General features: G+C 64.2%; 1 protein-coding gene across 8 annotated transcripts in view; it reads left to right on the top strand.

The window, feature by feature from the left end:
- The window catches only part of CEP131 (centrosomal protein 131), a 37,635-nt gene extending 28,728 nt beyond the window's left edge, over positions 1-8,907 (top strand). For 2 of the 8 annotated variants that reach the window (XM_054456596.2, XM_054456597.2), the window contains exons 12-26: positions 313-504; positions 723-899; positions 1,448-1,573; positions 1,677-1,802; positions 2,544-2,660; positions 3,540-3,642; positions 4,388-4,589; positions 5,664-5,771; positions 5,899-6,016; positions 6,100-6,174; positions 7,176-7,318; positions 7,438-7,615; positions 7,720-7,883; positions 8,529-8,589; positions 8,661-8,907. In XM_054456596.2, coding sequence (XP_054312571.1) covers positions 313-504; positions 723-899; positions 1,448-1,573; positions 1,677-1,802; positions 2,544-2,660; positions 3,540-3,642; positions 4,388-4,589; positions 5,664-5,771; positions 5,899-6,016; positions 6,100-6,174; positions 7,176-7,318; positions 7,438-7,615; positions 7,720-7,883; positions 8,529-8,589; positions 8,661-8,735 — 1,965 coding nt within the window. In that variant the 3' untranslated portion in view covers positions 8,736-8,907. Of the gene's footprint in view, positions 1-312; positions 505-722; positions 900-1,447; positions 1,574-1,676; positions 1,803-2,543; positions 2,661-3,539; positions 3,643-4,387; positions 4,590-5,663; positions 5,772-5,898; positions 6,017-6,099; positions 6,175-7,175; positions 7,319-7,437; positions 7,616-7,719; positions 7,884-8,528 lie in introns of all 8 variants that reach the window. The other 6 variants (XM_054456598.2, XM_063656328.1, XM_063656325.1 and 3 more) reach the window with 3 other exon arrangements.
- The last annotated feature ends 3,155 nt before the right edge of the window (positions 8,908-12,062 follow it).

Genomic DNA, 12,062 nt, shown 5'->3' with positions numbered 1-12,062 from the left:
CTTCCGGCTCTGAGGGGTGACCTGACAGCCAAGGCTCCCAGGCTGCTCAGTGGTGGGGCCAGGTGGCTGCACTCCTGTTTTCCTGGAGTGGGGCACTGGGAGGAGTCCCCTGGTGGCTGGAGCTGCTCTGGGTTTGGGCAGCTGCAGAGACCAGATGGGAAAGTCTGAGCCCTGGCCTCACCTTCCAGGGGCTGAATGTCGGGACTGGGGAGCTCCCGCGGCGCCTTCGGGGCTCTGCAGTTGGCCTCCCATGTGGGGGCTGCTCTCAGCCACCAGCAGCCTTGCTGCATCTGTCTCCCTGCTCTTTTGCAGGATGTTCTCGCCCAGGATGCAGCTGGGGACAACCTGGAGATGATGGCCCCGAGCAGGGGCAGCACCAAGTCCAGGGGGCCGCTGGAGGAGCTGCTGCACACACTGCAGCTGCTGGAGAAGGAGCCGGACCCGCTGCCCCGCCCCAGGGCACATCGCAGGGGCAGATACGCCTGGGCCAGCGAGGTGACCACGGTGTGCGCCCCGCCCTGCACAGTCTGTCCACCCACGCCATTCACACAGAGCATGCAGTGGCTGTGGGGGTTGGGAAAATGGGGATGCCACAGGCTCCTCCTTGCTTTGGTTGCAACCCTCCCTCCCAGAGCCCAGCCTCAGCTGCCACCCCTGCCTTTGGGGACCCCAAGTCCTCAGGCTGCCCTGACAGCCCCCAATGCTGGGCTCCTGTCCCACAGGAGGATGACGCCAGCTCTCTGACAGCTGACAACTTGGAGAAATTTGGAAAACTCAGCGCGTTCCCCGAACCCCCTGAGGATGGGACACTGCTCTCGGAGGCCAAGCTACAAAGCATCATGAGCTTCTTGGACGAGATGGAGAAGTCTGGGCAGGACCAGCTGGAACCCCAGCAGGAGGTGGCCCCTCACCAGCCCGCACCCGGCCCCCAGGGGGAGGAGGTCCCTCACCATGTATCCACCCAGTTATGCAGCACCCCCCACGGGGCTCTCAGGGTGGAGGTGGCAGGGCCCGCATTCCCCACACTGCCCCCACCTACCCGCTGCCCCGAGCTGCCTCCACGAGCCCGTATGTGTGGATAGTTCAGCCCTCAGGAGCCCTGTTGTCCTCTGGGCCACCCGTTGGTTTGTCCTGGGTGAACACCAGTGGCCCGGCTAAACGGAGCAGTGACGTGAACTTTATTGTCACAGGGCAGGAAGCTGGGAAGCACAGAACTTTTTAAATGGTTTGTTTTTTATTCCTGAGGCCATGGCCCCCATTTCCTGTACTGAGCAATGAAAACGACCTCTTCGGGGCCGCCTGCCAGCTGCCCTCCGGCTTCCCACAGGCTCCCGTGTGTAGCAGACCCTCTGTCCCCAGAGGGCAGGGCCGCAGGGGCATCGCGTCAGGTCCTTGGCTGCCCCCCTATCCTCTGCCGCTTCTGCCTGACGCTCAGCTGTGTCTGCAGGGGTGGGTGCCGGAGGCGGGGCCGGGGCCCCTGGAGCTGGGGTCCGAGGTGAGCACGTCTGTGATGCGGCTGAAGCTGGAGGTGGAGGAGAAGAAGCAGGCCATGCTGCTGCTGCAGAGAGCGCTGGTAACGCTGCTGGCACTGCTGATCCCGGGCCCTGCTAGCCTTCTACCTGCTGAGGCCGGGCCCACTGGTCCTAGCACCTCCCTCCTCTGCCCACACCCTGCAGGCGCAGCAGCGAGACCTCACGGTCCGGCGGGTCAAGGAGACAGAGAAGGCGCTGAGCCGGCAGCTGCAGCGGCAGAGGGAGCACTACGAGGCCACCATCCAGCGGCACTTGGCCTTCATTGACCAGGTGAGCGGCCCGGGGACCGCAGAGGCCCGGACCCAGCACGTGGCTCATGGAGACTTCCAGAGCCAGGGGCTTCCCACTGCCAGTGAGCTTCTTCCTCTGTTGGGTGTCACACGGGTGTCCGCTGGACGCATTCCAAGCCTTTCCCGTGCCATTCCCAGCCATCCATGCCCTGGAGAGGGCGCTCCTGTCTTTACCCAGAGCCGCCCCGTGTGAGTGTAGTGGGGTGTCCTGCCGGCCCCTTGGCTCAGTCGCAGCCCCGGTTGGCTCCTGTTCTGAAGAGAACTCTAGGTCTGGGGTCTGTGAGGATAGGGGCCTCCAGGGGCTGCTTGGTGGTCATCACAGGTGTGCCCTGACCTGGGGTCTGGCCTGGGGCCGGCAGTGAGGCTGGTGTGGTCCTGACACCCTTTGGCAGACAGTGGGCCTCCTCCGGGGCTGGGTGATGGGCACGGCAGAGCTACCCTCATCCCGGGAAGACCCTGATGTCACTGCAGGGGGTGGGCTGGGGCTTCTCTGACATTTGCCGGGTCCCCCAGCTGAGGACAGGATGGCGGATGCAGGCCTGGGCCCATGTTTGCACACATGCCCTCCCACTGGCCCCAGGGTCCATCCACAGACCTAGGAGGGGCAGCCCCAGGGGAGGGCTGCTCTTAGCCTCCCTCGGAGGCTGGGGGGGTCTCCTCCATCAGGGGTCCTGCTGGGCGGGGGCCTTGGTGCAGCCCTTCAGCTCCGGTCCCCACACAGCTGATTGAAGACAAGAAGGTCCTGAGTGAAAAGTGCGAGGCCGTGGTGGCGGAGCTGAAGCAGGAGGACCAGAGATGCACCGAGCGTGTGGCCCAGGCGCAGGCGCAGCACGAGCTGGTGAGGCTTCGCTCCCAACTGCGTGGCGTCCCAGGCCCAGCTTACAGGCCAGGCTCAGCCGGCACAGCCCCCAGAACAGGGCCGGACTCGGACTCCTCATTCCTGTCTCAGAGTGGCAGGACCACAGCGGTGGGTGGGGCTGTCTGGGAGAGCACCGTGGCACTGAGCTGGTCCACTCCTGCCTCTCTAGCTGCCAGGCCCTGGGGCGGTGCCATGGGCCTGCTGTCACAGATGTGGACGCACAGTCCCTGCCCGGCCACAGCACAGTAGCCGTGGACCCAAGAGCCTCTGCCTGGCCTGCCCCACTGCCAGGTCCTTGGGCCACGGGACCTGCTCTCTCTACTGACCAGGTGTCGGTGGAGCACTGATTCCCGGCCCCTCCCGATGTGTGGGCTCCCTGGGGGCCTCGGCCTCCCTGGCTATGCTTCCCACCAGCTTGGGCAGTGATGGTCCCAAGCCCAGGTTCTGGAGTGGGCCTTGGCACTGGCATTTTAAAATCCCTGCACGTGACCATGGCTGACAGCCGGGGTTGAGGACTGCCAGTCCCATGGAAGAATGCAGGCTCTGGGGCCGTCCCGACAGGCAGCAGCACCCCTCTCTGGGGCAGGGCCTCTGCAGGCTGATGGCTGCCCTCCCATTTCTCAGGCCACCAAGCTGTGTGGCAGGGTGGGCCTGGGCCTCCAGCCTGGCCCTGGGCGCTGGGGAGGGCAGCAGTGGCTCTCTAGAGCTGGCGTGTGTCTCGGGGCAGCACACCCAACCATGAGCGCCAGCCTTGTGATGGTGGACCTGGAAGCCCGGCCCTGCCTGTGCCCACAGGGTGGCAAAGGGACGGGGGTGTCCTTCGCGTCGTTTCCTCCTGACCTGTTGTTCTGCTCATAGGAGATTAAAAAACTCAAAGAATTAATGAGCGCCACTGAGAAAGCCCGCCGGGAGAAGTGGATCAGTGAGAAAACCAAGACGATCAAGGAGGTCACTGTCCGAGGTGGGCTGTCCCTTCCCGCGAGCCGGCCAGGTGTGGGGTGGGCGCTGCGGCCAGGGCTTCTTTTGAGAGAGCCATGACTTCAGGCATTCATGTAGTCTGAGACCTTCCTGGGCAGAGGTGAACACTCATGCGCCAACCACCCCTGTCACGGCCTCCGCTGCAGCCTCTGCAGTGACCGGGGGGGGCAGGTGGGCTCCACACAGGAGCCTGGCCCGACCCCCAGCACCCAGGCAGTTGCCTGAAACGAGGGGGCTCAGTGCCTCACTTCCTCAGGGTTGGGCTAGGGGAGATTGGGAGATCGTGGACGACTGTGGCACGTGGGCCCTGCCACGGGAAGCAGAGTGAGCTTCAGGAGGCGGCAGGTGCAGGCAGGGGGATGGGGCAGGAGGTTGGTGGGTGTTGGGGTCTGAAGGGGCCTCGGACCCTTGGGTGATGTGCAGGGCTCCCTGAGGCCTGGTCCTCTCGCTCTGGACACTTTCTGCCAGGGTGCCTGGGAGCCGTCAGTGCTAGCACCAGGAGTGTCGGGAGCCCTGAGCGCCACAGGCTGGGAGAGGCACCGTGGCCCTGTGGGGGCCTCTTCCCCACCTCGTGGGCGTCAGACTCAGCTGTGCTTCGGGTTGGATCCAAGGAGGCCCTGGGTGGGCGGGGTCCCCTCTGGGCCTGAGACAGGCTGGTCTTGTGCCAGGGCTGGACTTCTCGGGTCCACCCTAGCTGGACATGGCCCTAGCCGGTGCTCCGCCCCCAGGTCTGGAGCCCGAGATCCAGAAGCTGATTGCCAGGCACAAGCAGGAAGTGCGGAGGCTCAAGAGCCTGCACGAGGCGGAGCTGCTGCAGTCGGATGAGCGGGCCTCTCAGCGCTGCCTGCGCCAGGCCGAGGAGCTGCGGGAGCAGCTGGAGCGGGAGAAGGAGGTGCTGGGCCAGCAGGAGCGCGAGCGTGCTCGGCAGCGGTGGGTGATGGCCCCAGGCCTGTGGGGCCAGGACCCTCAGGGCGGGGAGTCGGAATCCTTGAAGGCCGGAGTGGAGTTCCCATGTAGAGGTGGGCGAGGGTCTTGGTGCAGCATGCAGGGAGGACGCAGGGCACTTGGCCCTGGAGTGGCCCTTGGGGGCCCAGCCTCAGCCGGGCCAGTGTCCTTGGGCTTGTGTCTGCAGTCCATGCCCGCCAAGGTCTGCAGGTTCTGCACGGGTGTTTTCCCAGGGTCAGGGCTTGGAACCCCCACCAGACGTCCACTCTTTCAGAATTGGCCCCAGAGCAGCTGACCCGTGGATAGGTGGCCTCGAGGCCCCTCCAGCTCTGACCTTGGGGCCCAGGGACGGTCTCTCTCATTCACTCCCTTGGCCTGGGGTCTGAGGGGTGACTGCTGCTCTTGTGTCCTGAGCCCTGGGGGCTGGGGACGTGCCCAGTGGTGGTCAGGATCTGTGGGCCACAGGGGCCAGTGGCAGCCCCTCCTGCACTGTCTGTGCCACCAGGACAGCCTGGAAGCCACCCTCTCCTATCCACCCTGTTGCCTGTCGCGGCCAGTCCTCCCCAGAGGTAGCTTGGCTGGTCCTCCGGTCTCTCCCGAAGGTGGGGTCAGGACGAGGCCCTGGCGCGAGCTTGCTCAGGTCACGGGGCCAGGAACCTGGCACCCTCAGGCCGGAGGCAGGGGAGGTGGATAAGGCCCCACCAGGCACCTGCCTCCCGCCCTCCATGCCAGCGGGGCAACGCTGAACAGGGTGAGGCCGGCACAAGGGCTGAGGGAAAAGGGAGGCTGGACGCGGCTCCACAGCCACTTACCAAAGTGCCACGAGGGCCTGGAGCTCAGGGAATTGCGGTGCTTGGCTGATGGGCAAGGTCCTCGTGGCCTTGCCTGCCCCCGGGCGGTGGCTTTGAGGTGCCTCGACTGCCGAGGGGGAGGGGCAGGGCCCCGGAGGGCTGCTCTCCAGCTCTGAGTCAGGCCTGTGGTTGGCCCGTCCCCCTGCGGTGGGTGGGTCCTGGGACCACCCATCCCGGCCTCTGAGAGCCAGTCCTGACCGTCCCACAGGTTCCAGCAGCACCTGGAGCAGGAGCAGTGGGCGCTGCAGCAGCAACGGCAGCGGCTGTACAGTGAAGTGGCTGAGGAGAGGGAGCGGCTGGGCCAGCAGGCAGCCAGGTGCCGCCCGGGGGCACCACATCCTCTCCCAGGGACCCCTCCCACCCGACCCCTCACCCACTGACCTCTCCCATCCCTGACTCCTTACTCGATAACCCCTCACCTGCTGACTCCTCCCTGGCCGCAGGCAGCGGGCGGAGCTGGAGGAGCTGAGGCAGCAGCTGGAGGAGAGCAGCTCTGCGCTGACCCGAGCCCTGAGGGCCGAGTTTGAGAAGGGCAGGGAGGAGCAGGAGCACCGGCACCAGGTCTACCGCCGGAGGGCTGTGCTGGGCCTGGCCAGGGGGCTGTGCGGGATGGGACTGACTGGCCTCTTATGTCCGCCCCCCAGATGGAGCTGAATGCCCTGAAGCAGCAGCTGGAGCTGGAGAGGCAGGCGTGGGAGGCCGGCCACGCCAGGAAGGAGGTGGGGGCCTGGGCGCCCAGGTGGGCAGGGGTGGGGGGCCGCCCCGGGTGGGCAGGGGTGGGGGGCCGCCCCGGGTGGGCAGGGGTCGGGGGCCGCCCCGGGTGGGCAGGGGTCGGGGGCTGCCCCAGGTGGGTTTTGCTGCTGCTGTGGCATCCTGGGGGCTCGTTTCTGGGAGTCACATCTGGCTGCTTGGGGTTGTCGTCTGAACCGACGCTGAGTGTGTTGCTTTCAGCCCATCTTTTGTGTGGGCTCTGGAAGGATCAAGGGTGCCTGGAGCGCATCCTCTGTGGTCCGAGAACAGGCGCTGCCCCTCTCGCTAGGGGCTGCTACACCCCTGCGCCCCACGACCAGCCCACCGACACTCAGATGTACAGAGAGGCACACGCACAACAGGGGCCCCCCCTTAGCCTCTGGGGCCTTCTGCGGGGGTGGACTTTGCCATGGTGACAGTCCCACACACATTCTCACCACCCATGCCTGTCACCTGGTTTCACACCCTGGTGGGCTGGGATGTCACCCAGCAGCCAGGCAGGCTTTGGCAGTGGATGCCTCTGGGCCCAGTAGCATGCTCCCGACGTAGGCCTGTGGGGCCCAGAGCTGGGCACATGAAACTCTGGGAGTTTTCAGAGGCTTCCAAGAGGCTGCCAGCTTAGGCTCTGAATGCCTGGGCTTGGGGGCCCAGGCCCCGCCCTCAGCAACATGCAAGTCCAACTTTCCCATCCCATCTGGTAGCAGAAGGTGGCCTCAGGTTGTCATGGGCTGTGGGTCTCTGAGGGAGGGGACCCAGGGCTGTGCATCGTGACAATCTCTGGCATGCCTGTGCCCACACTGGGTCCTGATGACAGGACATAGCGCACCCCGGGACGGGGGTCTGGAGAGGGGGAAGGCCCTTTGCTTTCCTGTGACTCAGAACCTGGAGCCCCCCAGGACCCCCTGAGGCTGGCCCTGGCCCCACGGGTCAGCTCCGGGTGGCAACCCTCAGGCAGCACGTGTCCCCCCAGGAGGCGTGGCTGCTGAACCGGGAACAGGAGCTGAGGGAAGAAATCCGGAAAGGCCGGGACAAGGAGATCGAGCTGGTTATTCACCGGCTGGAGGCAGACGTGGCGCTGGCCAAGGAGGAGAGTGAGAAGGCTGCCGAGAGCCGGTAAGGACCCGCCACGAGTGGGGCATGGCTGGGTCACCAGCTGGGGAGGCCCAGGAGCTGAGGCGCGAGGACCCGTGTGTGACTGGGCTGGAGTGACCCTGCCCTCCCCCCAACTCCAGCATCAAGCGCTTACGGGACAAGTATGAGGCAGAGCTCTCCGAGCTGGAGCAGTCGGAGCGGAAGCTTCAGGAGCGGTGCTCAGAGCTGAAGGGCCAGCTTGGGGAGGCCGAGGGCGAGAATCTGCGTCTGCAGGGCCTTGTGCGGCAGAAGGAGCGGGCGCTGGAGGACGCGCAGGCGGTGAGTGGGCGGGTGTCAGGTGGGCAGTGGGCACCCCCAGGCCCCTCCTGCATGCACGCAGCCACTGGCTGGCAGCCGGCTCACTGCCTCCTGTGCTCACCCAGGTGAACGAGCAGCTTTCTAGTGAGCGCGGCAACCTGGCCCAGGTGATCCGCCAGGAGTTCGAGGACCGGCTGGCAGCCTCTGAGGAGGAGACGCGGCAGGCCAAGGCGGAGCTGGCCTCGCTGCAGGCCCGCCAGCAGCTGGAGCTGGAGGAGGTGCACCGGAGGTGGGCGGCCAGGGCTTCAGGGCTGGAGACGGAGGCAGGGCAGAGGAGCGGGCAGGACCTCTGCAGCTCTGAGCCCAGGAGGCTGTGGCTGAGGAAGGCCAGAAGATACAGAAGAGCCTCTGTAGGCAGAGGCTGGTGTGGGTTCCATGTTTGGGGCCCAGGAGACCTAGATCTGTTTTCCTCCCTGGTGCTTAGTCCAGGGTGTCGACCATCCCTGTTGGGGCACCCAAGTGGGTTGGGTCTGGGCCTGGCAAGTTCTCCAGGGAGGCAGCTCCCGGGACCCTGGGCTGGGTGGACAGGTGCTGAAAGAGCTGGGGCACTGTAAGGTTCCCAGCGAGCTCCCTCCACGGGGGTCCTGCATCCTTCCTGTGCTGCCTGCTGCCACGGGCTGAGAGGTGGGTGTGGGCGAGGCTTCCCACACACCACCCAGGTGTGGCCAGGGTCACACTCCAGGGGCCTGTGTTGGGTCCTGACTCACAGCAGGTGGGTTCCCTGGACAGCTGTCTGAGCCAACCACGGGAGTCGTGGTCAGCAGGGCTGGGACCAGGCTGACCAGGCGGCTGCCCCGTGCACCCTGTGCGCTGCAGGCCAGTCTGGGGCCACAGGGTGGGGGCCACGCTGAAGCCTACCATGTACCACCCACAGGGTAAAGACGGCCCTCGCGAGGAAGGAGGAGGCCGTGAGCAGCCTCCGGACACAGCACAAGGTGAGTCCCTGTGGTCAGCCCTGCCGGACCTCAGGGGCGGGAGCAGGCCTGACCCTGTGGGTGTGTTGCAGGCTGCGGTGAAGCGGGCCGACCACCTGGAGGAGCTGCTGGAGCAGCACAGGCGGCCCACGCCGAGTACCAAGTGACCAGGGATGCCGGGAACACTGTCGAAGAACGGAAGGCAGAGGACAGAGGCTGGACGTGAGCCCGGAGGCCCACGGGGACGCCCACCTGCCCCCCACAGAGGCCAGTGGTTGAGATGCCCGCGGCTGAGCACCTGTGGCTGCATTTTAACAGTAAAGGAGGCCGTTGTTTTCAGCTCCTTGAGTGACTGCCTTGTCTTCTCTCCCGGGCTAGAGGCTGCCCAAGACCCCCAGAGCAGCCAAGTGTGGGTTTGGCTCTCTTCCTCCCACTCCCCTCTCCAGCCTGTGCAGGCTGACCAGGAAATCACGAAGCTTGGCCATCAGCCCCCCAGCTAGCAGCCCTCAACACTCAGCCAGCAGCCCCCAGCACTCAGCCAGCGGCCCCCCTGTACTCAGCCCGCAGCTCTGCAGCATTCAACCCAACCCCCAAGTTCCTGTTCCCTGCCTTGCCCTGGACCCTGAGACTCCAGTCCCAAGCACAGGGAATTCCCTACCCCATTCCTGGCCAGGTGCAGGAGGAGCTCAGCAGAACTCACCCCCTGGGAGGAGCTCCGAGGGCCCCGCCCTGGCCCTGCAGGTGCTGGAAGCCCATGGCCGCCAGTGTGCTCCTATGGCTGGAGAGACTCCAGAGGGACAGGAAGCCCCACCCTCCCCGCTGTCAAGGTGTGACAGCCTGGAGCTCTCAAGAAATGGGGATGTACAGGGCCCACCCATGAGGATGGGGGCACTGGGGAAGGTCCCAGGCAGGAGAGGGTACCACTGGCCCAGAGTGTCTGTTGTTCACACCCAGCCTGGTGCTCAGCCCAGGTCAGCTTGGCCTGGTCAGTTCAGAACCTGCCTCAAATCCTCAGGGGGCAGCCCTCCCTCCACCTCCATCTACACTGACCAGGAAGTGAGTGTTGCATGCCCACTCACCGGGATGGGAGGTCCAAAGCCGCACCTGAACACTTGGTGGGAGACAAGAATCTCCAAGCAGGCCGCGCTATCCTGGGACCAGGCGCTCAGGCTGCCACACCACACTGTCCCAGCATCTGCGCCGGGTAGACCCATCGCCCCTGAGCCTGTCTTCCTCCCTGCAGCATGGCTAGGACCTCTCTGGCCGCAGCAGCTGCCTGGGGTCCTGGGAAGCCCGCTGTGGAACAGAGGTGCTGCTGGCTACCCAGGCCTGCTCCGACACCCTGCCTGAGGCTTGCTTTCCCCCAGGAGGGGCTGGCCAGGCTCCGGTCCTCGTGCCCAGCGCCATCCTGCTGGCCAAGTTACTGCCCTGGACACAAGGCATGTCCTGGTCCTTATGTCTTTATCCTTCCAGGTGGCATTGTCCCTGGTCCCCTTGCGGGCTTTGGTGACCAGGGATGTGAGTGAGATGGGCCTTGTCCTGCATCTGGTATGGGTCCCCCACCCAGCAGGGGGTGCAGGCCAGTGGGTCCCTCTCGCTCACCACCCTCCAGGTTCCCAGGTCCAGGCCTGGCCGGGGAGCCGAAGCCAGGAGGAGCTGAGGACCTCAGGGGTGAGGCTAGGAAAATGCCCCTAACAGGGACAGGGCCCAGGCAATGTGGCTTCAGGGGACTGTGTGCAAATCATGCTTGTGGACCTGGGACGTGGGGGGAGGCCCAAAGGTGGGCCCCAAGATGTTGGAATCAGAGCTGGAGGCTCGGGCTGGAGCCACGTGTGGCACTGGGCTTGGTATCTAGAGCACAGGACAGTGCAGTGCGGGTCCGCGCCGGGGTTGTGGTTGGTCACGCAGAACCACCGCTGGGCCTTCCCCGTTTTGCAGACAGGGCTGGGCCTGTGTGAAGGTGAGACGCACAGCAGGGACAGAGCCTGGCGGGGGTGGGAGGGGCGGCTTCTGCCCTCCCCTAGGTCACTGTGAGCCCTGCTTGTCTTGGGCACTCAGGCTCAGCTCAGGGGCCACCCCATTCCCAGGGCCTGCTCCCGGGCCAGGGTGAGATCCAGGCACCTCTTGGTGAGGCTGCAGACAGGAGCCAAGGATGACAGCCACGTCCCTTATGATGAGTTGCTGTTGGCCAGGCCCCATGCTGAGGACAAAGCTCCGGAGGCCTCACCAAAGCCTGTGTGGGGGCAGTGGCCCCCAGGGACGACAGGGACACTAGCTGCAGGGTGCTGAGAGCTGAGTCACTCAGCTGGGCTTTAACTCCAGAGCTTCACTCAGATGTGAGCTCAGCTGGCCAGGTGGGCTCTGAGAGCAGGGGGCTATGGATCTCAAGTCCTGAGCCCCACACCTCCGTCACCGCAGCTGAAGCCCCCAGGAGCCAGCTCCCAGGAGCAGCGCAAGGCCAGGCTTTCTGCGGGGAAAACAAGCTTTCTGCTCTGGCGCACATTTGGGCGCCGTGGCTGCAGGAAAGGTATTTTTATCAGTGAAACGGCTGCAAATTACTAAACTAAGTATGTTTACAAGGTCTCCGGCAGGACACACAGGGTGACCTCCACAGAGATGGTGAGAAGAGGCCTGGGACACTCATGGCCAGAAAAGGAGCGAGAAACGGGTGTGGCCTTCAGCTGGGGGCATCCCCGGCTTCCCAGCCCCTGCTTGATGGGTTTTGCATTTGCTCGTTCATTTCTCCTTCATTCCTGAGTCTTTCATTTGTTTGTTCACAAGGACGTGTGGAGGGCCTTTTGCATTTGGGGCCGCCTCTAGATCACTGCATCTCTTGGATTTTGTTTTTCGTTGTTGTTGTTTTAATTTTAATTTTATTTATTTATTTTTATTTATTTATTTTTGAGACAGAGTCTCTGTTGCCCAGGCTGGCGTGCAGTGGCATGATTTTGGCTCACTGCAACCTCCGCCTCCCGGGTTCAAGCAATTCTCCTGCCTCAGCCTCCCAAGTAGCTGAGACTACAGGCACCTGCCACCAGGCCCAGCTAATTTTTGTATTTTTAGTAGACATGGATTTCACCATGTTGGCTAGGCTGGTCTTGATCTCTTGACCTCGTGATCCACCCGCCTCGGCCTCCCAAAGTGCTGGGATTATAGGCATGAGCCACCGCGCCTGGCCTAATTTTTATTTTTTGAGACAAGTTCTTGCTCTGTCGCCCAAGCTGGAGTGCAGTGGCGCGATTATAGCTCACTGCAGCCTCGAACTCCTAGCCTCCAGTGATCCCCTGCCTCAGCCTCCCAGGTAGCTGGGACTACCTGGTAGTGGGAAACCGTGCCCAGCTACTTTTGTTTTACTTTTTGAGGACACTTTCACTATGTTGACCAGATTGGTCTCAAACTCATGGGTTCAAGTGATCACCCCACCCTGGCCTCCCAAAGTGGAATTACAGGTGTGAACCACCATGCCCAGCCTGTTGGGTTTTAATTCAAATTTT

Source organism: Pongo pygmaeus, chromosome 19 (assembly GCF_028885625.2).
Source record: "Pongo pygmaeus isolate AG05252 chromosome 19, NHGRI_mPonPyg2-v2.0_pri, whole genome shotgun sequence".
In the NCBI taxonomy this organism is placed as follows: Eukaryota; Metazoa; Chordata; class Mammalia; order Primates; family Hominidae; genus Pongo; species Pongo pygmaeus.
Note: the sequence above shows the minus strand (reverse complement) of the source record. Positions and strands in the feature narration are given on the sequence as shown.